Genomic DNA, 27,866 nt, shown 5'->3' on the forward strand with positions numbered 1-27,866 from the left:
AATCAGTCCCATGACCAATCACTTCTAAGGGAAGAATATAAGGTGTCTCAGGAGTTAATGGTCATTTTTTACTGATTGCTAAGAAATCATCAAGGCTTGTAAGCAAGCAACCAGAGGACTGACAGCTTAAGATCCTCTCCAAGGGACCTGGTAATGAGGATTAATGCCTTACCAAAGGGCACTAGCACACCAAGTGGGAATCAAACCTGGGTCACTGGAATCCTAAACCCCCACTCTACCGACTGCATGAGCTATCACGCCTACCTGAAGAAGAGTAGAAGACAAGTTGTTCACATTCACTTTTCATATCATAACTTTCTACTTACATTATATTATGACATCCAATGATCTGTCCAGTAGAGAGCCAAAGAGTTAGTGAAGTGAAAGAATGCATAAAGTGAAAGAAATGTTGCACTGTTTTATATTAATCATATTTCAAAGAAAAGCAGTACAAACAATGAAAAATTGACAATCAAACCCAGGTCCACGAATCTACATTGGTTCAACGCAAATTGAAATGTACATGAAAAGTGATATTATAAACACATTAAACATTGATTGCAAAAGAAAACAATCACACAATAAAATTTTATAAGTAAATTTACCAGTAATATGTCTGGTCTTTCTAGCCCCCTCCTCGGTTGTTAAAACAGGCTCTCATTTAAGGTTTTACCAGGATGTATGTTGATATAGCGTTGCTTTTACTTATCATTTGCTCCGGAGTCACAATTACAATATATTATATTTACATATCCCCAAATACACTGTAAAAAATATTAGGTAAAATTTTAACCAGCACAGGGTAATTGTGTGTCCAAGCAATTGGGGCAGTATTTTACCCAATGCGGGAAGCATATTGTCCAGTAAGGTTAAAAAACAGGCAGCGATTACTTTAGAATGGGCAAATTTTTTATCACACTGGATAAATAAAATTGCCCAATGTTGGTTGGACACATTTTTATTCATCCAGTGTGATGAAAATTTTGCCCATTCTAAAGTAATTGCTGCCTATTTTTTAGACACAAAATTAACCTCATTGAGCATTTTTTTTTACTCACTATATTTTTTCAGAGTGTAGTCATCCATTTGATGAGTAGACGCACATATCTTTGACAGCCCACTTTTCTTTTCCTCTAAATGTAATAAAAAAGGTTTTCATACTTTGTAAGGAATAAATAAATTGGCCTGATTCTTACTAGTTGGAAATGATGAGTGTTGAAGTGACTACATCTTGATATTTAACCTACTTTGATATACCGTGAAAGTATTATGTTCTCCCTAGTGAATTGGCAGTGAGTATGGTTCACGGCACTAAGGGAGAAAGATGATAAAACGGTTACAGGAGACGCCTAAACAAATAATAAAATGACTTCTGAGACTTACAAATGGACGTAGTTAATTTGATATCTGCCTGATATATATGATTTTGGTGTCTAAACCATAGTTTGAAGGGGTCAAATAACATTTTGGGATCGTAACAATGATAATGCAGTTGTCAATTTTTTCCTAAAAATCCAAAATGGCTTACAAAATGGCGTGTAAATGACTTCAATCACTTTAAAATAATGATCATTATTCATACAATATCCCCATGTGAGGAATAATTTTGGTGTTTACGCTTAAATACATTTGGATAAAGTAACCTTAAGGATTAAGGAGTAGGTAACAACAGGCATTTTTGCTCAATTTGGGAACCAAATTGCATATACAGTGCGTATCAAAAAAAAGTTTACACTTAGAAAAAATCCTGTAAAATTATACATTGGTAATATTCTGGTGATTTCTACACATTTTAATATTGGTATAGATCCACTTAAACAAATGACGATATAACTGTCGAAAAATATTTCCACTTGAGTGAGCACCACTTACTTTTGAAAACTTAGTAAAACATGGTTTGTGCAGAATTTTGAAATAGTTATGCAGATAAAAGTAGACCTTAATCATGAAGTACACGTGGACTTTAGCTAGTAAACTTGATTTTTAGATATCTTTTACCTTTTAAGCTGTTTCCTTGCTCAGAACACTTCGAAGAGTGCATTGCGCCCCACCCCACTCACCCATACACCGAGGCCATCGTGACTATATTTGCTTTACACTGAGCTGTGATTTACATGAAATGGCTTAAGCTTGATTTTCATTTTTGTTAATCATTGTCAAGCTTGGAAAAAGTGTGGAGAAACAAGTATTAATGAAAAATGAAATGTAAACCCACTTTAAATGATAAAAACTTAGTGAAAAAAAGTGCTGGAGATGTCTGATATAAACTTTTGTTCAGATTCAGTTATGTCCTCAGATCCAGCTGGCACAAAAGAGTAAAGGTTATATTTACTAAGTGTTGAAATTTCAGTTTGGGTGTTAAAATTGTTACAAAATGCTTGAATGTATTCGTCTTATTTCAATTGACTAAAAGTGCAAGGGACATGTATAAGAAATGTTTTGCAGGGTAAGTTTGATTTCGCACTCTACCCTTGACACAGCGTGAAAACGAGCATTTCTGCGCAAACAGATTTCTGTGAGCTTTACAAAAATGGACAGTGCTCACTCAAGTGTAACATTCTGTCAAAATTTTTACTTCCATTGGATAGATGAGACCCAAACCCATGAATATATGTGAAAAAATTAGCCACACGATGTATATTTTTCAATTCCCAGGGTTTTTTCTAAGTGTAAACTTTTTTTGATACGCACTGTATAATGGAAAACTGAACATTCTTGTGATTGAGTTGTTCTTAATATATACTTGACATTTCAAACCATAGTGGAGAACCAAAGTTTATTTCTCACAGGTGAATATTGAGTATGACTATTTTTAAGCAATGAGATTTAAACACCATACTGAAAGCCATCTTGGACTATGAAGGAAAATTGACAATTGCATATCATCATGTCCCAAAGTATTATTTGACACTTGAAACTATACTAAAGACACCCAAATATTATCTCTCAGGCGGATATAAAATTAACTATGTTATTTTCTAAGAAACATAAGTCATTTTAGACTCCATTTTTGGAAGCCATCTTGGATTTTTAGACAAACTAGACCACTGACTGTCCTTGTAAGTTGTCCCATTTTTTCATTTGGCTCTTCAGACCATGGGTTTAAAAAAACAAAATCATACCTCACAGGCAGATATCAAATAAAGTATGTATTTTTTTAAGTACCAGCTGTCAATTTAGACTTCATTTTTGGAAGCCATCTTGGATTTTTGTACATACATGTACTAGACCTCTGATTGTCCTTTTCTACTTGTGCTTAAGTATTATTTCGACACTTAAAACCATAGTAAAGACACCACAATCATATCTCTCAGGCGGATTTTTAATGAAGTATGACAATTTTTCAGTAACAGCAGTCAAGTTAGACTCCATATTTGGAAGCCATCTTGGATTTTTGGACATATCTGACCACTGAATTTCCTTTTAACTTGTCCAAATGTTTTATTTGACCTTTCAAACCATGGTTTAGATATCAAAATCTATCTCTCAGGTGGATTTTTTAATGAAGTATGTCAATTTTTCAGCAACAGCGGTCAATTTAGACTCCATTTTTGGAAGCCACCTTGGATTTTTGGACATACTTGACTACTGAATGTCATTTTAATATGCCCAAATGTATCATTGGCCCTTTCAAACCATGGATTAGACACCAAAATCATATATCTCGGGCAGATATCAAATGAACTATGTCCATTTGTAAGTAAAAACAGCCATTTTTTACTCCATTTTTGGAATCCATCTTGGATTTTTGGACAAATTTGACCACTGAATGTCCTTGTAACTTGTCCCAAGTTATTATTTCACCATTAAATAGAAACAAAATTAAGGACATTACAGTAAGTAATAGATGAATAGTGGATTTTTAGGCTTTGGCAGCCATTTTGCATGCTATCTTTGATTTTTAGGTACCCTGGTCTGCTTATTTTTACTCGAACCTATATCACTAGATCTTTTTACCTCTTTTAACCATGAAAAATGCACTGAAATTTGATGTCTAGTGTAAATAATGAGTGAGTTATGCCCATTTTCTGTGAATGGCGGCCATTTTGGACCCGCGGACTATCGGACCTGCGGTCTATTGGGATGTCTCTGTGTAACTAACGATGTAAACAACAAACCTAATCGTCCTTTTTCCATGGCAGCAATCCTTATGTCGACGATGTCTACAAATTCCTTGTTATGAATTTCAGCATACTGAGCATATCACTGCCTCGTTATGCAAAACGTATCCATAAATATCTTTCTTCCCTCTTTCCATTGCTCAGCTAGAACATAATTATGTAACACGTATGCAATGAGTACGCAACCGATGCATAGCGTTTTCCAACGGATGGCAAGTGTTTTGTACATTTTGTAAGTGCAGTGGGACCGAGCCTTAAGATATACCTGCTATTACATACCATTGAATGGCATGTTGTACTCAAAACTTAATCAAGAATCTAGAACAGGGGTTCTCAAATGGTGGCGCGTGCGCCACTTGTGGCGCACCGAACCTTGGGGAGTGGCGCTTGGGAGCTGGTATAAAAAAAGAAAAATAAGGAAAAAATTGGGAGAAAAATGTATCTACCAGTAACCTAGAAATAAGGATTTGGTGATCATTTTAATACAAAGAGAAAACAAAAACTCTTTACTTTACACTTAATCGCTTATTGATTTCCTGAAATTTTGTCCAATTTAGCACTCAATAACCCCTTTTTATGGAGGATCGATGGTGTTCTCCTTTTTATTTATTCTATGCTGTACAAAGTTTATGTGCTACAAAAGTGATATGAAAATCCCGTTTGCAGGATTTCTATTTCAACGGCGAGAAATTTTGTATTTCCAGAGTATACGTTTTGGTTATTCAAAGAACATCCTGATCATAAAAGATTATGAATTTGGGACATAACAAGCAGAAACTGTTTCCGGAGCCGATTAAAATCCGAAGTTGTATGCTCAGATGTATTGCATGCTGTGATTGCCTGTATGCACTCTTGCCCCGGGGGGCCACTAACATTGACGAGTGGATACCATGCGCAACCAAAAAATCACGTAAAAAGGATGTCTTTTCACGATACGGCACGTTACGTACGTAATGTGATAAGGGTGTCAAAAACACAAAAATAATGAAAAAGGGTATCTATTTTGCTAGGAAAATTACATGTTTAGGGTCGAATTTGCGGGGATGATAAAACAAAATCAAAAAGTTTTATAAAGGATGTCCTTTTTGCCCGAACACTTTGTGTTTAGAGTCTGATTTGCGCGAGGCTTAGAAGGTGGGGTTGTACTAAACCAAATAAGGTAAAGCCGACGACCGAAGGACCTGTAAAAATAAAACTTTCTTGTACTTGTTTAGGGGTTCATTTCAGGGAATATTTGCCAAGAGTGTCGTTTTGCTTCCAATACTTGTTAAGGGTAGGGTTTCACACGCCAATACTTGTTAAGGGGTGCATTTTCAGAATATGGAAATTACGTGTTTAGGGTGCTTTTCGAGACCTCATGGTTGCGCATGGTATCCACTTGTGAATGGAAGTGGCCCCCCCGGGACTCTTGCTTAACACGAACTGAATGAATGATACCGCATGTCAGTTGTACAGAGAGAGGGGGCAGTTTGGGGCATTAGTGCAATGCAACGCCTAAATTTCAGCCCTTGCAAAATCGGGAAAAGTAACTTCAGCCACTGGCGTACAGATGGGAATGGAAATTGGGAGCCCCCAAGTGTTTCACGGCCAAGAAAAAATTAGGAGAAAGGGAAAGGGAAAGAGTGGAACATTGCATTATTTTCTTAATATTATGTCAAAATATAGATTTTTGTATTGAAAAGTTCAATATTTTTGCTTCAGCTGCCATATATAGTCCTTTATTTTTTTTTTACTCATTACGCCTCTTGCTTCAAGCAGGTATATAGTGGTTTGGTATATTGCGAAAAAGTCACTGGTCATTTTTTCTTTAAAATTAATATTGTGTAGTTTGTTGGCATTTGTATTTCTTCTGTTGATATTAATGAGAGCCCCTCTGGGCAATTTAAAAGGCCACATATTCCAAAACATATGGGGGCTCTCTCGACCCCTACCAGGGGCCTCTGGGCCCCCTCCGCTGATACAATGCCGGTTTGTGTAATGGATAGTGGAGCATTACAGATTCTCAACAAGAAATGTGGTGCTTCATAAAAAGTTATTGAGAATGGCTGATCTAGAACCTTCTTTTCTAACAAACTGATAATTTCATACAAGCAATAAATCTATGCAGTTATGAACAACCGGAATAATTCTCTTGAAATTCTTCTCATATGTATGAAACAAAAGTGTCTAGCAGTTCTAATTAGTTTAAGAAATCCTTTAAAATTGGCAACTCAGTAGTAAAGGCCTGCAATGATAATTATTCCCTGAGGATGTTATGTTACGGGAGGATAATTACTGAGGATACAAGGCTGGGTAATTGATGATAAAAGCAATCGGAATTCTGATTCTCTGTCTTTTCATTTTGTGCAAGATATATAGGTTGATGCTGCCTCCAGTTCCTGTATAATTATGTTAGTGTCAAGAGCTTCTTTACATCTTCTGAAAATGCGACAACCAACAAAAAAGAGAAAGCTTTCATTGTAACAGATTATGTAAAGGAAAAAGAGGATTTTGATTTCCCCTTTTTCATCCTTTTTTTGCCTTGAAATGTATAATGAAAGAACAAATTGAACCTTTAAACTAAATTGTATCTCTACGGACACGAAAAGAGAAATTGCTTTTCTTTATTCCACTGGATGCTTACAATCCATTTGGCATGATGAGGGTGCTTATCTTTCTATATATCCTTGTCTTGCTGGGAAGAACAGGTCATTCACGATGTTCAAATCTTTGTGAGTGCAAGCAGAGGAGGACTTTGGTCGATGTGACATGCACTGATCTTGATGATATGCCTCAGGATGTCCCATGCAACACTGTTTTGCTTAACATGAAGAGCAATTCAATCACAGCACTCAAGAAAGAGTCATTCTCATGTCTCAAAAGCTTGGTTGAGCTTCTCCTGTCCAACAACCGAATTCGCTTAATCGAGAAAGGAGTCTTTGAGGATGCAACCCAATTGCAGTATATTGAACTTGATTCAAACTTCCTTCAAAGGATACCATACCTTGGTACCTTACCTGCTCTCCTGAAGCTATCAGTCACCAGGAATTCTCTGCAAGAGTGGCAACAGCAGACCCTTCGTGATCCATCAGGTACACGACTTTCATCGCTAAAACTGGCATTCAACAAACTCCAGAATTTACCTAAAATCCCATTTCGAGTATTATCGTTAGATTTAGAAGGGAATGCAATCAGGGACATTTCAACAACCATTTTTGCTTACCCCAAAGTTATATCAAATTTGTGCATTTCGTACAATAATATTGAATACTTGGAAAAGGCGCAAACGATGGAAAATCTCAAGGTTCTTTCACTTGAATACAACTATATCAAAAGCATCAGTGAAACTATATTCAATCGCTTTCCTTCTATAAAAAGAATCTACCTACAAGGCAATAAAATTGTGGATGTCTCTTCCTTTTGTAACATGCAACGTTTGGAGTTCATCTCATTGGAAGATAACCAAATCAGATTCGTGGGTAGACCAGCATTTACCAACATTTCCAAAATAGAGACCGTCATATTAAATGCTAATAAGATCAACCAAATTTCAAAAGATATTTTCTTTATCGCACCGTACAGTCTAGATCTTAGCTCCAACAACATTTTAACACTAGACGCACTGTATGGAAGGAATCATTCAAACGTGTATATTCTGAATGTTGAGAAAAATTATCTGCGAAGCGTTTCTGTCATGTATTTTCCTACCTTAAATTGTCTTTATGCTTCTCGCAATAAGCTCACAACTTTACACTTTGGAATTTTCGGACACAGATATATTAAATACATTAACTTGAGATGGAACTGTATTTCAAATTTAACTAATTTTGAGAACCTAACAAACCTAACATACTTGGGTCTAAGTCATAACCTTCTTACCGCATGGGATCATAAATACCTGACAGGTCTGCCAAAACTCCGTAATCTCTATCTAAGCAACAACAGATTGTCAGTGCTTTCAAACTTTACACCGTTGCCAGAACTGGCAGAGTTAGATTTGTCCCGTAACAATCTCCACATGATAGCAACTTTTGATTCCTTACCAAACCTTGCAAAATTAAACCTCACCGAGAATAAAATATCTTGCCTGAATTTCGTCCGTGCGATCACACCACTGCAGAGGTTGGATGTAAGTCACAACAAACTCAGAGTAATCGATCGTCAATACTTTTCAAGATTAATCTCTCTCAGAACACTCGATTTAGCTTTTAATCTCATAACAGAGGTCAACCCCCTAAGCTTGACTTCTCTTGAAAGGTTTGATATCAGTCACAATTTGTTAACCCATTTAAATTTAAACCATATTTTTGATACAGAACAATTGATTTTTTTAAATGTAGAGGCCAATAGGATTACTGATATCATCTCCATGTCAGCCTTACATGTAAACATTAACAATAATGCCATCGGATCTTCCAACTCAAGTATTCTATCGGGAAACAACATTTTCGCTCGCAATAATAACCTGAAAGACTTCAAACAGGTAAGAATTTCGCCTGATTTGGTTGGACTTTACTTGAACACGAATCAAATTGGTTCCATACCAAATTTTACCTTCGTGTCGGCATCTTCACTCTTCTTTCTCGAGTTGGATGATAACTACCTTGTTGATATTCAACCTTTGGCTTTTATTGGCCTAAAAGATGTCGTCAGATTGAGCTTAAACAGAAACCGTTTGAAGTACCTCCCCGCTGGTGTATTTTCACACATTGAGCAGCTGTCGTATGTCAGGTTGAGTGGAAACCCTCTGAAGTACTTTTCAAATCAACAGTTTTCAGGAGTGCTAGTCCAAATAGGGGGTTTTACCGGTATAGATTTCTCTTGCATACCCCTTTCGAACACGTTAATAGACATGACAGAGTTATTAAGAGATTTGAAAAATGTTCGACACCTGAGCCTTCATCAAAGTTTTGCTTTTAAACAGTACTTCATAAGAAACCCTACTATACAGGCAGACACCACTTTTGAATTTCCAGAACTTATGACATTCAATCTTTCTTCACTTAATCTCGGAAATCACTGTAAAGAATTGTTAATGAACAATTTGGTGGTTCTTGATTTGTCTAACAACTCCTTTACTTCAATTCCCAGATATTGTTTACCAAGAAACAGCAAGGCATATACTCTTTATCTGTCCGATAATGAAATCAAAAGCATTTCCAATGATTCATTTGACAAGCAACAGCAATTCTGGATGTTGGACTTAAGTTACAACAATATTATATCATTTGAATTCGGTTCCTTGCAATATCAGACATACTTGACCGACTTAAATCTTGAGGGCAACCAAATCACAACACTTGATAGTGGATATCTAATGTTCTCTTTGAAATTGGTACGAATTAAGTTTGAAAGTAATCCTTTGTTGTGTGATTGTGATCTCATCAAGACTTTTTTAACCCTACATCCAAACGAGAAATCCATGAAATGTTTTCAACCAGCGGCATACGCTGACACTTCAGTGGACAAAATAGCCTGGGCAGACAATTTTAGTTGTCGCCCACAATTATGCTCTCCACCATATCAAACCCTGCTTTCATTCGACGGTGAACAAGTTGAGTTACCTTGCCCAGTCAGACATTCAACAGTAAGCAACACTTACTGGTCAGTAGCGCTTCAAGAATTGCAGTTTTCTGATAGAGACACCTTACCCGATGGAGTTTCCATTCTTCCTCATAATGCTCTTCTGATCACTAATGTTGCCAAAAACATGACTGGTTCTTACACTTGTTGGAGTGAAAATGAAGCTGGGCAAACGAAATTCACCCTCAAATTAATTGTCAAGGACAAAATAAGGGAAAATATTGAAGACAGAACTAACAATTCGGCAATGTTAGTCCAAAACTGGACGGACAATCTTCAATGTGGTAAATCTCTTGCTACTACTAATATCATGAGTAATAATTTGCTATTATCGATGTTAGCTTTGCAATTGATCTACCTTTTTTTCTCAAACTACAATTGCATATTATCAGGAAGTTTCAAAATCTTTGTTTTGTGTTTTTATAGTGTAATAGTGAGTTAAGGGATTGTGATAGGCATGCCTACGTCAGTGCACTTATAAAAAGTTATATGTCAACATGGCGAGATATTTTATCTTGCCAAGTCAACTTAAATAAGTTGCATGTCAACATGGCGATATATATCGGGATTCTCGCCAGAACTTGTACACTTCATATCTCGCCATATGGACATATTGACTTGACAAGATAATATATCGCTATGTCGAAACAATAAGCTTATTAATTACTTAGGCGGTGGAAGCTGGGGGTGGACCTTTCCCCGCCTAAATTTGAGGTGGGGGGTGGTCCCCCTAAATTTTAAATTGAGAACCTTTTTTTTGCTTGTCAATTTGTTTGCTATGCCACCCTAAATTGAGGTGGACCCCCTAAAATCTTTTTGTCCCCCCCCTAAGTTTGGATGATAACCTTTTCTTCTTTTTTCTTGTCAAAAACTTTTGGTGGTCCCTCCTAAAATTTGGGTTGATTTGCTTGTCAAATTTTTTTACCTGCGGGCAGACACCTTTATTAGCAACATAAATGTGGAATAATCTCATAAGCCCTATGTAAGCTAAAAATGAAATTTCATGTATTTTGTCCTAAAAATTAAACATTCTGGGCAATGTTTGTGAACCTGAATAGGACGCGTATGTATATAGATGATTACCACGAGGGCGAAGCGCGAGCAGAAATGTTAAATATTCGTTCTGGCTTGGTCGAAAAGGGACCTGTTAAGGATGCTTTGCAGTTAGCCATTAAGACGATATATATTTCAACAATTAAATAATGCGAGCGCGAAGCACGAGCTGAACATTTTTAATGTTCCAATCTAAAAAGATGAGATTTCAAATCCCCCAATGGGACATTCCATTCATGTTTGTCAATCATGAAAAAGGATGGGTAATTTTTGGTATCTTCCTACAATAATAATGCGAACGCAAAGTGCGAGCAGAAAATTTTGATATTCTGATCTGAAACTGGATAATTTTAGCACATTTTGAATAAGATCAAGATTTTGCATTAAAAAATATGAAAAATAATAAGGCTCCTGGACAAGTATGATTTACAACTGAATTTTAAAAAAATATTTTTTCAGGACTTAGGTATATATTTGGTACGAAGTATGATTTTTGCTTACATTTCTGGAAATACTATCCATAATAATGGCTTGATAACATTAATTCCTAAAGGTGACAAAGTAAGACATTTCATCAAAAATTTGAGACCAATTTCATTGTTGAATGTTGTTTATTTACTGTTATCAAGTTGTATTGCTAACAGACTTTAAAAAGTATCACCGTATATTATTCATGTTAATCAATCAGGATTCTTGTCTGGAAGGTTTATCGGTGAAAATATTAGAATTTTTGTATGATTTAATTGTGTATACTGAGAAGAAACATATTCCTGGTATGATTTTATTAATTGATTTTGAAAAAGCCTTTGATAGTGTATCACATTATTTTTTATTCAAAACTCCTTTTTTTTCTCCTTTTTTACATTTGGTAAATCTTTCATGAAATGGATAAAAATACTGTACCAAAATGCATTTTCTAGTCATAGTCAATGGGCAAATGACATTAAGATTTCGTATTGAAAGAGGATGTAGGCAAGACGATCCACTCTCAGCATATTTGTTTTTGTTATGCGTTGAAGTTCTTGGGTTGTTAATTTGAAATTCACGCTCTGTCAGAGGAATTTATGTTGGCTTAAAAGAATACAACATTCTTCAGTACGCAGATGACACGGTATTATTTCTCGATGGTACAGCTGCCAGTTTCTGTAATGTACTAAATATTTTGGATTCATTTGCTGATTGTAGTGGGTTGAAGGTCAATATGCAAAAAACTATGCACTTTGGATAGGTGCTTCAAGAAATGAAAAAGATATACTACTAAATGGAAAACAAGTTAATTTTGAGCGTAATGATTTTTTCGGTACCTTGGTACAGACTTTCATGTTGTTACTGATAAAATACCTGATTGTAATTACGATTGAATTTTCAACAAAATAAATGTCAAATGATTTCATGGATTAAACAAAATATCACTGTTCTGGGTAGAATTACAGTTGTTAAATCATTATTATTGCCACAATTTAATCATTTGTTAATGTCAATTCCATCTCCTGCGAAGTTAATGAAAGTCATAAAAGTAAAGTTCTTTAATTTTATATGGAAGAACAGGCCAGACAAGATTAGTAAAAAACAGGTTGATGGTGCTTATGAAGAAGGGGGTCTTAAGATGCCAGACATTGATTTTTTTAATATGTCATTAAAGCTTACATGGATTGGGAGAATGATCTTAGGCAAATGTGATGACGTCTTTCATCCGATGAAGTCATTTGTAACTAAGCCGTTTGTATTAGAGTTTGGAGATGAATATTTTCTGTCATTATCTCATGAAGTTGTTAATGCATTTTGGAAAGACGTATTTCATGCTGTTTTTCGTTAATTCAAGCGGGAAAAAATAATTGATTTACATATCCTTTGTGGAGAAACAATGCAATTCAAATAGGGAATAGGTCTGTATATTTTCAATCATGGTATGAAAAGGGGATTAGATTTATTCATGACTTGATTGATGATGAAGGAAATTTACTTACTCATGATGAATGTGAACAAAAATTTTGTTTCAAAGTAAATTATTTGTCTTATTTTTATATAAGACAAACAATAAAGTGTTGATGTCGAGTAAATGTCGAAACTTGTAAAAGAAGTATAGAAAATCTTTTGATACCTACACATATTATAATATTAGTAAATGACAGAAAAGGATGTCAACATATCTATATTGCTTGGAAAAACAAAATGTGTTTTTTAATATGTTCAAAATGGGATCGGTATTTAGATGACCCTCCTGATTATATAAATGGAAAAATACCATATTATGATATTTCATTTTACTTCAGATGTTGGTATGAGATATTTTCAGTATAAGATATTGAATAGAATATTATTTCTGAATAAACAATTATATAAGATAAAGATTGTTAAAAATGAAAAATGTTCATTTTGTAATAAGGAGTTGGAAGATATTGTACACTTTTTTATGAATGTAAATTTAGTAAATAAATTTGGAAGAAAACAGAAAATTGGATAAAAGAATGTTCTCAGGCACATGTTAACTTTAGTTTTAAAAATGTAATTTTTGGTTTTGATGAGAAAAGAAATGATGCATTGAACTGTTTAGCATGTATAATCAAACAGCATTTATTTTTTCAAAAGTTAAATAGTAAAAAACCAGTGTTTACATATGCAAAGAAAAAAAATGATTCAATATTATGAAGATGAGAGATATATTAGTTCTATATTGGGTTTGTTTAACAAATTTAATACTAAATGGATGTCACTTCATTCTTTATTTACTTGAGAGAAATGTTTAAGTATTATTATTGTTTGAGATCATTTATTGATTGTGTAATAATGTGTGTTTTTGTATATTCTGATATTATTTGATTCAATAAAAGGCATTTTGAGGGCTAAAAAGTTGGGGAAAAAAGATCAAGCTTTGTATATCAGAACCATGCGTGCGCGTGTTTTAGAGTTACACAGAATCCTGGCATTCTGAATACATTTCATTTTTCATCATAAAAATCAATAATGCGAGTGCAGAGCCCGAGCTGTAAATAATATTTGAAATTCCGATATGGAAAGGGTCAATTTAAGCACCGTACAGCTCTGTGTATAAAGGAAAATTTGATAGCACTATATGAATGATGCCAGCGCGAAGCGCGAGTTGATATTTTATTATTATTGTATCCCCCGAACAGAGTTCGGAGGATACTATGGATTTGGACTCGTCGCGCCGCTGCAGAGATTTCCTTGTGAGTGCTCTATCAGCTGCATTTCTTCTCCGATTGTTTTCAAATTTGGCATGAAGGTAGAGTATGGTATAGCAAAGAAGCCTATTGATTTTGGTGTGGGCGGAGGTCAAATGGTAAGGTCAAAGATCATTTTCACATTAAAGTTTACATGCAAGACTCTCCTATGACACCTAACTCCGCAACCGTAAGTCACTTTTCAACCAAACTTGGATGGTTGATGGATTTGGGGTAACTGCATGTTATGCTGCAGTCGGAGGTCACATTGTAAGGTCAAAGGTCATTGTCAGGTCAACGTTAAAGTTAACATGCAAGACTCTTTCTCTGCAACCGTAGGTCACTTTTCAACCACACTTGGATGGTAGATGGACTTGGGGGACCTGCATGCTAGGGTCATTGTCGCCATGATAATTGTCAAATTTCTGTGTGAGCTCTATATATCGCAATGACGGATGACGCGGTGGGTTAGATGCCGAGCATCTCTAGTTTTAACCTAGGATCAAGACATTTTAGTTCTAAGGACCTTTTTTCATCATATAAGAATGATGAATATCTTCTATTTCTTTTCCTTAAACTCAATATTTATTTCTGAAAAGGTACAATTTAGTTATTATGAATTCATACAAATTTGATTTCATGTTTATTAATCTATTAAGCCTAATGAGTGTGCGAAATTTCTTGACAGTGCATGAGGCGTGAAAACTGGATATTTTAAGTATTTTTGTAATCATGAATAGGATTCATAGGTTGATATATTTTTAGCAAATAATGCGAGCGCAAATCGCGATCCTGAATTTTTTAATGGGGGAATTTAAGTAGTTCCTATAGAATTAATATATAGCTATACATAACTCACCAATCAAAATGCGAGTGCACAGCGCTAGCTCATATTCTTTTATTTATTTTTTACAGTCGAGACACCTGAGATAGAATCTTATACGAAATACAAAAGGACAATAGGTAGGCCTACTTGGCAAATAGTGCGAGCTCACAAAATCTTGTAAATGTTGATTTACACCATAAAACTGACATTTTCCAGAGCACTAAAAAAACATAAATTGGTAAATCAAACAAAATAATGAAAGATCGATGTCCAAGCTAAATTATGTTTTGTATATTGAAATAAAATTTGATATTTTAAACTACATTTCAGCCTATTGAGCAAGATATGTATCTCATCGAACGGGCAATGCAAGCGCGATGCACGAGCGAAACTTTAATATAGTGACATTAAATATTTTCAAAAATTGTTTTCCAAGTCTTCTCCTGACCATATTTTATTCACTCGTCTTCCTTCTTTTATGTTTCGTCTTCTTTTTTCTCCTTTCTTTCCCCCTGTTTTTCTCAATTTATTTTGCTCTGTTAATAGGGGGAGGGGGCTCGGGCCCCCTGAATCTGCCTATGTTAGTAGTTGTTATGATGAAGACGATGCATATCTACTAAGAAGTTAATGCGAGCGCAAAGCGCTAGCTGAAAACGCGAGCTCAATTTTTGTATATACTGACTTAAGAAGGACTCTTTTAAGGTATAATTCCTATTCTAATTGCTTGTCCTTTTTCTCTTCTTTTTTTCTGTTTCTTACCCCTTTTTTGCGCTACCATGGGGGGGGGGCAAAATCTTTGCCCCCTGGATCGGCCTATGTACGTTGACTTGAAAAACCCTAACACTTACATGTGAGATTGATGCAGAGGATGCATACCTCATTAATCAAATATTGCGAGCGCGTAGCGCGAGCTGAATTTGATAACCCTATTTTGTGACCCTGAACAGGATATCTATCTCGCTAAACAGACCTAAAACTCAAAACATTGTTTTTGTCCATTATTGTAAAAACAGGTTATTTTAATTCAGTTGCATTAATTTAAGCTTTTTGGGCAGGACATATATTTCACTATAAACAGGCAATACGAGCAATGTTGCGCCCCCGGTCGAAAGTGAATTTGCATGAAGCCCCCTAAGTTCAAGGTCAATTTGGCACCCTCGGTTGAACATAAACTTGGCGCCCCCATGTGAAATACAACTTTGCCCCCCCCCTCTGAAACATGTATTTGTCGCATTATGGTCGAACATCAATTCGGCGCTCCCATAGTTTGAACATCAATTTGGCGCCCCCCTCCCAGTTCAAACATCAGTTCGGCGCCCCATAGTTCGAACGTCATTTTGGCGCCGCCGAGTTCGAACATCAAATCGACGTCAAGGTCAACATCTCCCTCTTTCGTTTCCCATCTCCTTTTCTTTCTTTTTTTTTCTTTCTCTTATCCTCAGTCCCCTTCCTTAATTTTCTCTTTCTTTCCCCCTCTTCCTCTCCCCTTTTCTTCTTCTCTTCTTTTCCTTCCTCCTCTCTCTCTCTTCTGTCTTTTCTTTCCCTCTTTTCAGCTCTCTTTTCTCTTTTTTCTTTTCTTCCTTTCCCCCCTTACTCTCTCTTTTTTTCTTCTCTTTTCCTCTCTTCCTCTCTCTTTTCTTATATTTCTTCCCATCTTCCTCTCTCTTTATTATTATTCTCTTCCTTCCTCTTTTTTCTTCTTCTTTTTCCTCCTTTTCCTTTCTCCTTTCTTTTCTTCTCTTCCTTTCCCTCCTCTCTTTTTTTTTCTTCTTTCCCCCTGTTCTTCTCCCTTTTTCTTTGTCTTTCCTTTTATCCGTTTTCTTCTCTTTTTTTCTTTCTCTTCTATTCTCCCCTTCCTCTCTCTTCTATTCTCTTCTTTACCCATCTTCCTCTCTCTTTTTTTATTCTTTCCTTTTCCCCTCTTCCCTCCTCTTTTTTTTTGAGCTGGTGGTGGGGGTGAGGCAGTTCCCCCTCGCCCCCCCCCATGGATCCGCACCTGATAGAACCCCATAGTCTCGTATCATTTGACCTTTGGACCTCTTGATGACATTTGAAATATCTGATCATAATTTACACACACTGCGGACTATCGGATCTGCAGTCTATCGAACTCGCGGTCTATTGGACCCGCGGTCTATCGGAATATCCCCGATAAAACGCTAAATTCTATTGAAAATTCTCACTGTTAATATGTCCAGGGATTGTTGCATGCAGCATTTCAAGTGAGAAAAATATTAACTAGTCCCACCCACGTTTATTTTCATTTCATGAATATTTTGTAAATGAAGCCTTTGTAGGTACATTGGAGTATGTTAACTTTCCATGAGAGATTACTTTTTTATATTACTGTGAATAGTTGATTTGACAATTACTTATGTTTTCAGAATGCTTTTTTGTCTTGTTATATTCCCCTCTTTATCTCACTCTATTTCATCCCTCTATTTATTTTGCTGTTTTTCTATCAATCTTTTTTCATTTCCTGTTTCCCCCGCTCTCTAATACAGGTAAGCCTAATTTGATTATTTTGATGGAAAACCTGATGGAATAAAAGAGGTTTGTTTTTAGCTCATCCGGCCCGAAGGGCAAGATGAGCTTATGCCGTGGCGTGGCGTCCATCGTCTGACGTCCGTCCACAATTTCAAAATGCTACTACTTCGCCATTTCAAGTCTGTTTGCTTCATATGATAACACTAGGTGGGGGATTCAAAATGTATTCATAAATCACAGGAAATGCCTCTTCTTTATTTGTTGACAAATTTGATTTGTTTTTCTTCCATCTGATAGAGCTGCATGAGGTTCACCAAACTTCTACGCAGAATTTTGAATTTTTTTCAGTGGAAAATTACTCACGCTAATTTATGCAAATTTTATTTCAGAAATCACAGAAAATGCCTCTTCTTTATTTGTTGACAGATTTTGATATTTTGTCTTCCATCTGGTAGAACTTCATGAGGCCCACCAAACTTCTACACAGAATTTTGAAATTTTTGGTAGAAAATTATTTATTCTAATTTATGCATAATTTATTCAGAAAATCACAAAAAATGTTTTTTCTTCTTCATTTGTTGATCAATTTCAACTTTGTTTGCTTTATATGATAGCTCGAGGTGGTGATACAAAATTTCAACATAGAATTTTGAAACTCATTAAATATGCTAATTTATTCATATATTTAGAAAACTCACAAAAATTACTGATTTATTTGTTGATTTATTTTGGTTATTTTTGATCCATCTGAGAGCTACATTAGGTTCACCAAGGTTCTACACAGAGTTAAGAAACTTTGACTAGATAATTATTAATACTTAATTCATATGAAATTTATTAATAGATCACAAAAAATGCTTCTATGTCATTTCTTCATCAATTTCAATTCTATATCCCCAATTTATGTCACCAATATAATTCACTGCAGTGTCAACTGGGCTGAAATTAAAATTGTGTTAAATTTTGTTGCGAGATGCCAGATGAGCTCCACATCATTGATGTGCTAGTTCAATGCAATTTCATTTCATATAATGTAGACATTTTTTGTTCAAGTTTTGGAAGTTTTCTTATGAAATACAAATTCTGATAATGGTATTGTCAGAAATAAGAGATGGATGTAGAGTTCAGTTTTTTTTAATGTTTTTTCTAAGGAACTTATGAAATGATCATGATCAAAATCAAACTAAATAGAGTGTCAAAGTAGTGTGAAAGTGAAGTAACGTTTGTAAGAACATGGTTCTTCCAAAGATTGCTAGTCCAAATGCTAATGAGGGTGATCCATTTTTCAGGACACAACATATGCCCACAAGGAATACATTATTGTATCATGAAGCCTCTTCATCATTTAATTCCGTTACCATGGAAACCTTCTGAAGCTAGTTCAACTTCAAATATATGGTATTGCTTTCATAGTATTTATAGGGCAACCTGAAAACATACCTGCATAAGAGTGTTTTTTGATAGACATTGACTAATTGTTCAGACATGTATTATATGTAGTTTCTGGTGTTCTGCTCTCAAGCGCCTTGAGCATCGAATCAAGATGGAAAGTGCGCTATACAAATCTCATGTATTATTATTTTTTTATTTTATTATTTGTTGTGAAAAAAAATGATTTGTGCACGCAAATTGCAAGAAGGGGGGGGGAGGAGTGGGGAGGAGCAACCTCTATGAGCAAGTGTGAAGATTCAAGTATGAGATTATAATAAGATAACTTAGAAAAATATCAGCAGGCCTACTACAATTCATCTTGCTTTTTATCAAGTTCATATATATGTTCTTCAAAGTTTCTGCTCTTTACAGTGGAGTAGGTTCACCCATCCCTATAACCACTGCTCACTGTAAAGACAAACAAAAATTTTGCAAGCAAATTCCTTTATACCGATGAAGGTGTAAATGTTATGCATAGGAATGATGTAAGCCATTTTCTATTTCTTGCAAATACCAAACTCCAAGGCTTTACACAACCATAACTTGTTTTTGGCCCTCAAAACCTTTTTTGCAATCACACACAATCAGCATTGAATTAGGGTTCAAGACAGTACAATGAATTGTGGGTGGATTACGTGGTGGAGGAGGATTTTCTCCCAACATCTTTATTCTCTTTTTTTTTCTTGTCAGAAAATACACACTACTGCACTCTTCCTTCAAATTTCCAATGGAATGAAAATATTAATCTTAAGTGAGATCAAAGCTATTTTCATTGAAGTTTATTGTTAAATTCTTCTTATTCACACTACATCTGACATTTGAGAACCCATTAAACACACTTCAGTGATGTCTTCAATATTACTCATGTATTCTGGTGCATGGATTTGACGTATAGATATTTATTAGGTTTCCAGTTTGTTTGATATGAGTTAATGTCCATGATGTTTGAATTGTGTGAATTATTTCAGGTTTTCTACATAGTAGATACCCTTTCCCCACTCTCTCCCTCTCTCTTCCACTCTGTGTCGCTCATTGCGCTTTATCATCATTGTTCTGTATATATAGTACGTATATCTCAAGAGCTAGCACAGGCAGTATTCATTGATCCATTAGAACCTTGATATTCTGACCCCTTTTACTCTAGAATGAATGTTTCCTCATTTTTACCTTGCCTGTGTAGCAGAGCGAGAGTATAAGCGCTGATTTTTTTTTAAAGTGGTGGTAGTGGCAGTATATGGTAGTCAACATAGAAAATTGTAACCAAGGTTAAGTTTTTGAATGTCACAATATCAACCCAGTTCATTAAACGTGAGACATAAGGGCAATTATGTATTACAAATCTTTTACGACTTGCAGGTCACAGAGTAGTTGAGTCATTTCAGATCAGTTAACTTGGATAAGAATGAATAATTTTTTGATTTTTTTTTTCAAAAAATAATGAATCATATTAAATGAAATATATGAGATTGTTATTGGATATCATAAATGATGTGAAATGAAATTTATGGTTCTTAGATCTTAGTCAAGTTTAACAAACTTAGGATTTTATTACCAAATTATTTTTTTCTAAATAAATTGTTAAAATAATTATTATCATCATCATCATCATTATCCTTATTCTGTACAGTGTTTTCAAGGTACCAGATTGATGGTGCCATATAAATGCATTTAAGTATTATTATTACTAATTTTGGTGTTACCTTATTTGATGTTTTCATAAAATCATTCATATTGAATTTTTTTACCTTCATAAGATCTCTATAGCATTTCAAAAAGGGCAGTGTAAACCAATTAATGCCACTGGTAAACATTGCTCTACCAGGTTTTGTCACCCTATCTTGCAGTGATGAAATTGACTTTGTTAAATTGAATAACAATGCAGGTGTTACCATAGTAACAGTACGTATTGGAGGGTAATTCAACTCACCTGCCATTTGTTTCTTGATTTTGTCCCTTTCTTAAATAATTGTTTTTGGGGTGAGGCAGTTTGTTTTCCAGCTGGAGATATGGAGTATGTGCATTAATTATGGGATACTTAAAAAAAAAGAACCTTGTAAGATATATGACCTATTGACTTTTGAATTTTGTTATTCCTATAGAATTTCTACATAACAGGGACTACTTATGGATCGTGTCAAGTTAATGTATAAGTAGGGATTAATGGATCCAGCAAAGGCTAGGCTATCATTTTGTCAATGTTTTAATTTTGAGAACAATATGACATTTATGTAGATAAAAACAAAAAAATTAAAGGAACAAAATCTTCCTGACATTTTGATATTTTCCCCATATTTTCTTTAAAAAAACACACTTTGGGGAAAAATCGCAGACAAGGGTGTGGCTTCCCTACACAGAATTGTTATTAAGTTCCCCAAGAGCACAGCTTTCTTCATTTGAATTCCCTATGGAGATGAATGCTACCAATATCTTTGTAGCCAGCATACTTGTCATCATGATTATTCCAATATTCTGTGAAGTATGAAAAGATTTCTCTCTGGATCTCTTACCAATTTCCTCACCGCACGCAACTGTGATCCATATTTGATTATGCTTTGTTGCAGAGCATGATGGCCTTGCATCAGTAAACACGCATTGTGTCAAGAAAGGAAATTAGTGAAATTAAAGATTCAGCGAGCACTTGAAAATCAATGCAGAAGGCTTTATACTGTCAACTGATGGTGAGCGAGAGGGTGTGTTCATATGAACTGATTGTCAAGTTTTCTTTCTTACACTAACCATGATGTGGTTAAATCTGTGTGATCACACTTTCTGTTTAACGATAGTCCTGTCATGGTGACTGAATTTTATGAAATGATGTATCTGATGATATTTTACAAATACAACCACTTTCAATTTTTTGATCAAACTGAATTTCTTTAAAATTCATATTACATGATGTATGGAGGAGGTGCTGGTCTGTGATGTCTCAAAGTCAAAATGTTAAAAATTAATAACTGTTATTTGTTTGTGGATTTTAAGCTATAATAAACCTTTACTAATACATATTCTCTATTTTTTTTCTTCTGCTTCATGAAAGCCAACCTATCGCTAGGGTGATTTTCCCCTTTAATATAGAAAAAAATTGTTCTCGTCCAAACAGTTATGAATAAATTGTGCACCAAATGTGCTGACAAATTAAATCTTTCCTGTTATAGATGTGTTGCAATAGATTATCCATATAAAAACTTTAGCCCATAGTTCAATTTAAGTTCAGAATGTGGGCTTCTGTAAGAAAACATAAATACAAATCAGCCAAAACATTTTAATTGGAAAACTTTGATGGATTATAAGTTCCATGTATACAAATTCAATGAGAGAAGCACACTTATTGAAGTAGAGTTTGGTTTTAAATTTGCAAGGATAATCTTGAATTTGCTTGAGTAAAAGTGTTGGAAAATGCATATTTAATATCAAATCTTATATGTAGACCTACACAATACAAATCAGAATAGAGTAGGTGAGAAAAGGCTGAAGAAAGAGGTCAGAAAAAGGACATTTAAAAGTAAAAGAAGAGATGTTGACAATAGATGCACATGATGCTGTGACTCCTTAGTCACCATGGAAACCTATTGCTTTGTGAATTTGCAGTGTTTGCATAATCACTGCATTTGAGCAGAAGAAGGTTCACTTCATCGCGTCGTCGTCGGAGGAATAATCATGATCTGCTGTCATTCACCCAGTCTCTCATTTGTTGATGTATCACCTGTTGGAGCTCAGATACAATCTAATATTTCTCATATAAATACTTGATTTTCAAATGCATTGTTCTGCACTCTGAATGACTTCTGGTAATTTTGACAATTCAAAGATTTCATTTTCCTGACAGTGTGAAGTACATTGGTGAAATTCTTTTATCAATTCAACTTGTGCAGTGCTCTTGGCTTTTGCACAAGATTCAGTATGGCTTCTTTTGATGGCAATGAGACTGATTCGTTCAGAATTTCAACACCAAATGATAATTTGACAATAACAGATGGAGTGCAGATTGAGAGAATGGTCAAAGGAATTTCCTATGCAACTGTTGGTCTTTTTGCCATTGTTGGGAATTTCCTTGTAATATTCATGGTTGTACTCTCTCGAAAACTGCATACCATCACAAACATTTTTGTTGTAAACCTTAGCTTAGCTGACCTTGTCATAGGTATGGCATTTCCTTTGGAGAGCTTGTGGCTCCTTCAACTTGATGTTTCCCTGCCTGAATGGACCTGCACCTTGGTTGGATCCATCATCATGATTGCAGTCGGATGCAGCGTATCAACGCTGTTCTTTGTAGCCATGAACCGTTACGTCCTCATCACCAGATCCAGGGCTACCTACCAGAGGATCTTTACTCCATGTAACATTGTCTTGATGATAGCATCTACCTGGCTCAACCTGACAGGTTTCCTCATTGTTCCACAAATTGTTGGGTATGGCAACTTGGGTTACGACATGCACCTTGAGCTTTGCATATGGGATCCAACTCATGAATATGACATGTATTACAAGGGAGGTGCTCTGGCACTCCTCACACTTCCTCTCTTTCTATCCAGTATATGTTACATCTTGATTTTCAAGTACATACGTAACCATTTTCAGAACATGGCCTCTCATAGGCAGAGTGCCCCCATTGCAACAAACAAGCGCATTGACATCATCATCACCAAGAACCTTCTGGTTGTCATCTGTGCCTTCTATATCTGTATCCTGCCTTTTGTGATTGCCTTCTGCGCCACTGGCTTCAGTTCCTCTCCAGGCACTTACGGCTATGTGGCATCTTACCTGGCAATTCTTCTAGGGCTCAACAGCTGTCTGAATCCTCTCTTTTACTGTCTCAAGCATCCACACTTCAGGGAGGTCTTTTCCTGTATCGCACACTGCGACTTGGCAAGGGTCCCTCTACCATCGGCCATCTTGCAACGAGCCCTGGCTCAGCCTGACAGACGGAGTGATCTTGCACACCTCTCATCATTAAACACAATATCATCACCTTGACAGTCTCTGAAGCCTTTCCTGATAACTCCATCAGATATATCACTATGACTGCTCATCAACATCACCCTATCACATATAATCAAAACCACTGCATTGTATCCAGTTTAACATCAGTATATAGGGGAAGGTGGGGTAAGTTGAGCATTATGGTGGTGTCATGTATTGATGACCCATTACATAACCTTTAATCCCACCACATTTTTTTTAACTTGGCAACAAAAAGTACTTTTTTGGAGCGAAAATACAAATTTCAGCCAAAGAAGTAAAAAAAGGGTGTGAAATAGAACAGTGCTTTTTACCCACACGCGTCTTTAAATATATAAAAAAATGAGAAAAATATTGTTAGTCCAGGTATGAATTCTCATTCTTGTCATAGTCTTTTACATGATGGATGCATAAGAAATGCGTGGATGTGAAAATATCACATGAAATTCGGATTGGGATAATTTGAGCCAGCGAGCATGGGGCAAGTTGAGCCATGGTAATTCTTATGGTAATGTATGATAGAAAAAAAAAAACCTTAAAAAGCCATGATATGCAGGCAGAAAGGAGCAAATTCACATGACAATAAAGAAATGACATGCTGGTTCATCCCGCATACATTTTTTGCATGTTTTTTGTGGCTCAACTTACCCAGAAGGTGGCACAACTTACCCCACAGATGTGGCAAGTTGAGCCATTTGACATTGTTTTTTTTCAAAGGTCACAATGACATTCAGTGTGGGGGTAGAATGTTATATATAGGTGAAAAATATTTCCCAAGAATCAAATTTCAAGGCAAGGTACTTATTTCTACAATATTATTAGTCATATCAATTCTAACATGCAAAATGCAAAAACTTCCCCTGCCTTCCCCTATGCCTTATATCCAATACATTGATTATGATCATATTAACCTAGATTGTGTTACTTTTGGAGTGTCATTTTTACAGAGATCTGGAGCTATCTCTAGTATTAGGTGTTTGGTACATGTATATATAAAAAAATGATGACATTGTGATTTTTTTTAGATATTCAGCTGTATTTTTTTTCCAAAGATATTTGATGCACAAAAGTTTAGATTCAAGTTGCTGTAATCCAAAAAAGAATTGTCAAGAAACTCTTCTGAAATGACAATGTAGTACTTGGTGATGTTGCATTCTGAGTAAACTGCTGGCAGCTTACTATTCTATTCTTAACACCTTCACAAAGCACCCAGTTGACTGTCGAGGTATACTTGTGTGTATTGTGTATTATGATAATAATTATGACAATAATGATAGTAATAACATATCAATAAGTCTTCAGGATAAATTGATAATAAATGCTGTAAAATGTATACATTTTGTGAAATATTATTTAAATATACCTAAAGAGTAATAAAAAAAGATACTATCAAGTTGTTATGAGATAAGGAAAATAGTTTACCACTGAAATTAAATTCAAATGGTTTTTCATACTTAGAATGTTAGCAATCATCATTAACATTGTCTTTTATACATTCTTTGCTCTGTTACGATAATCATCCTAGAAGAAAAGATGCATAGTACCTTGTACAGAAAGCACATGATGCTAACCTGCTGAAATGCTAGTAGCCATTATATGTCCATAGTTACAAGTCCATTCTGTTGGCCTAAATGTCATATTTGTGTTTGGTAAACTAGTCACATTTTCCATCTGTATATGAATGTTTTCCGGTATGGAATTCAAAATAATCTCTTGAATACATCATTTTAGGCAATTAGACATGCAATCCATTCCTTGTGGATCCTAACACTTTCACTATAAGCACTGTGATATATTAAAAGCTTTGAGGAATGAGTGCTATGTAAATTCAGATATTTTATTTAGATAGCTACTGTATATCCAGGTCCCCTTCCGAGTGATAATTTGTACAAGTTCACCCGAATGTAACCGTTTGCTAAGTTACCTTGGTCATGCAAGTCATCTATCTCCAAAAAGGCAGCAAATGCTCTGGCTATTCTATAGATACAATTTTACATGTGAAAAGGGGTCAGTGCATATTATGGTATTCTGCGTCCTAGTTTTTAGTGGCTTCTTTTACAATTGTTATAGAGAGGAAAATTCATGTATGCCATAGCGCATAGAAACAATAATTTCCTCGGTATTGCAGATCTATGTAAGATTCTCTGAATAGCCGCAGTACATGATAACTTCAGATGGGCCTTTTAAAATAATAAAATATAGGGTAAAGACGTCATTTACAAAGTCCATGAAACTGGTGGGCTGGGCGACAAAGCTTTTTATGAAGCTTATTTTTTAAATTGTCCTTTGAATTTATTTGAAACTAGGAAATTGAGTATCGAGCCAAGCAAGATATATTTAGATTGAATATACATTAAAGGAGATTACTACTGTTGCATTTTTACATGTTGCTATGATGACCTTATTTCTTTGACATTGCAGAGGGATGAGACATGATCCTCCTGCTTTAATTATCAGTGCTATTTTAGAAATGCTATAGATGATAGATAGTGCTATAGATAGATGCTATGTCTCCATCTAATTTACTGATTGCTTGCAAAATATTCCATTGGTTCTACTGTCTACAGCCTCCACTGAAATATATTTTGTTGTAATTTATTCACAAATTTGTTTTTACTTTAGTGCTAATCAAATTTAGGCTAACAAATAAGATGATGTAGAAGATTTAAGTTTACTTTAGCAATATATTGTTAGATAAATTGTTTAATTAGTAATATAAATCAAGAAATTATGACGAGGAAGAATTATGATGCACATACAAAGCAAAGATGATATATAAATATATTTTGAATATAGATGAATAAACATATATAGTAATTAATTTCTCCTTGTGTCATTTTGAAATATGAAATGTTAAAATTGTCAGAAAAATTTGTTATGGATGTTCTATTGTATAACATACCACTTATCTGGAAAGACATATTGAAATATTCAACAGTTTAACAAAAATATTCAACAGTTTGATGAAAGATTACTTGTTCAATGTCATAAGCATGAAATATAACCAATGGTGATATGAATACCCAACAACCCAAACCTAGAGAATTGAAATATAAAAAGAAATGTGTATTGTATCAGGTACTGGATTGTGAGATAGTTGACAACATTGCATCCAGATTTATATGATTCACCTTTCCATTTTGTAACACATTGTTAGAAGCCACATTTTATCAAGGGTTGGCAACATGCGTTTTTAATCAATGTCAGTATTTCCTATACTTTAAAATGGATTTTTCTTTATATGTAAAGTCCAAGTTAAAAACTAATAAATGTAGAGAGAAATTGTTGAGGACCAACTTTAATAGTCAGGAATCAATATATTGACGTTTACATCACCTATGACGTCACTGTTGCCTGAGCAGATGTAAGATGAAAATACATGATTTACATAGCTCTAATTTTGCTCCCTCCACACAACAAGAATTGATAAATAAGAAGTGTTGACTTAAATGCTAATTATAGATATAATACATGCCTTCAAAAGCATTAAGATATCCGCTGAAAAAGAAATTGAATTACAAGAATAGTTTCTGCTACCAAAATCATGTTGAAATCTGCTGCATTGTATTCTGACATAATGATCATTTTCAACCTATTGCTTTTGGAGTATTTCATGCTCATGAAGTAGAAACATAAACATCTCCTCATGATTGGTTGTTAAGTATGTATCTGAATTGGACAGTGAAAATCCATTCCCTTTTATTCAATTTTAAGGCAGAGTACTCGCGTGAATATTATGGAGCATTGTGGCCCAGTGGATTAGTCTTCGGACTTTGAAACAGAGGGTCGTGGGTTCGAATCCCAGCCATGGCGTAATTTCCACACTGCTGCACTCAACCCAGGTGAGATGAATGGGTACCCGGTAGGAAGAAATTCCTTGAATGCTTTGAGCGCCTAGGCAGCCCAGCTAAAGCCGGGGTAATAATAATAGCAGGGCCCGCTGGGAGAACAGTTTTCGGAACTTGAGCTGTTTCCCTGGGTAAATATATCTATATTATTATTATTATTATGTAACTTTGAATCGGTTGTTGGTTCATCAATGGCATCCATTGACATTTATAGTACATGCACTTTTTATGCATTGCACCTGTGCCTATTCAAATAAGTATAAATGTCATAATAAATTCATTAGAATGAATACATACTTGAATATGTGTTTCATTTCTTCATAACAAAAGTTGCTAGACCAACCCTGAGGAGGTTTGATTGCTGTCCTCCCTCACAAGCAGAAATTTTCCTCTTTTT

At 35.1% G+C, this 27,866-nt stretch overlaps 2 protein-coding genes across 2 annotated transcripts; both read left to right on the forward strand.

Moving 5' to 3' along the window:
- The first annotated feature begins 6,759 nt into the window (after positions 1-6,759).
- On the forward strand, positions 6,760-22,317 carry LOC121406959 (relaxin receptor 1-like). The gene is made up of 2 exons (XM_041597832.1): positions 6,760-7,724; positions 22,251-22,317. Exons 1-2 carry the CDS (start codon positions 6,760-6,762, stop codon positions 22,315-22,317), a joined length of 1,032 nt encoding a protein of 343 aa, XP_041453766.1.
- A 105-nt stretch (positions 22,318-22,422) lies between these two features.
- On the forward strand, positions 22,423-23,812 carry LOC121409636 (gastrin/cholecystokinin type B receptor-like). Its single transcript, XM_041601544.1, has one exon. It carries the CDS (start codon positions 22,563-22,565, stop codon positions 23,634-23,636), a length of 1,074 nt encoding a protein of 357 aa, XP_041457478.1. The 5' UTR covers positions 22,423-22,562; the 3' UTR covers positions 23,637-23,812.
- Positions 23,813-27,866: the final 4,054 nt, after the last annotated feature.

Source organism: Lytechinus variegatus, chromosome 2 (genome assembly GCF_018143015.1).
Source record: "Lytechinus variegatus isolate NC3 chromosome 2, Lvar_3.0, whole genome shotgun sequence".
Taxonomy (NCBI): domain Eukaryota; kingdom Metazoa; phylum Echinodermata; class Echinoidea; order Temnopleuroida; family Toxopneustidae; genus Lytechinus; species Lytechinus variegatus.

Excerpts from the sequence above, each read along its gene's own strand:
- LOC121406959 (XM_041597832.1), top strand. The coding sequence starts at position 6,760 with ATGAGGGTGCTTATCTTTCTATATATCCTTGTCTTGCTGGGAAGAACA. Across the intron at positions 7,725-22,250 it reads ATTTTAACACTAGACGCACT|TGTTTGCATAATCACTGCAT; the intron begins GTATGGAAGGAA and ends GTGAATTTGCAG.
- LOC121409636 (XM_041601544.1), top strand. The coding sequence starts at position 22,563 with ATGGCTTCTTTTGATGGCAATGAGACTGATTCGTTCAGAATTTCAACA.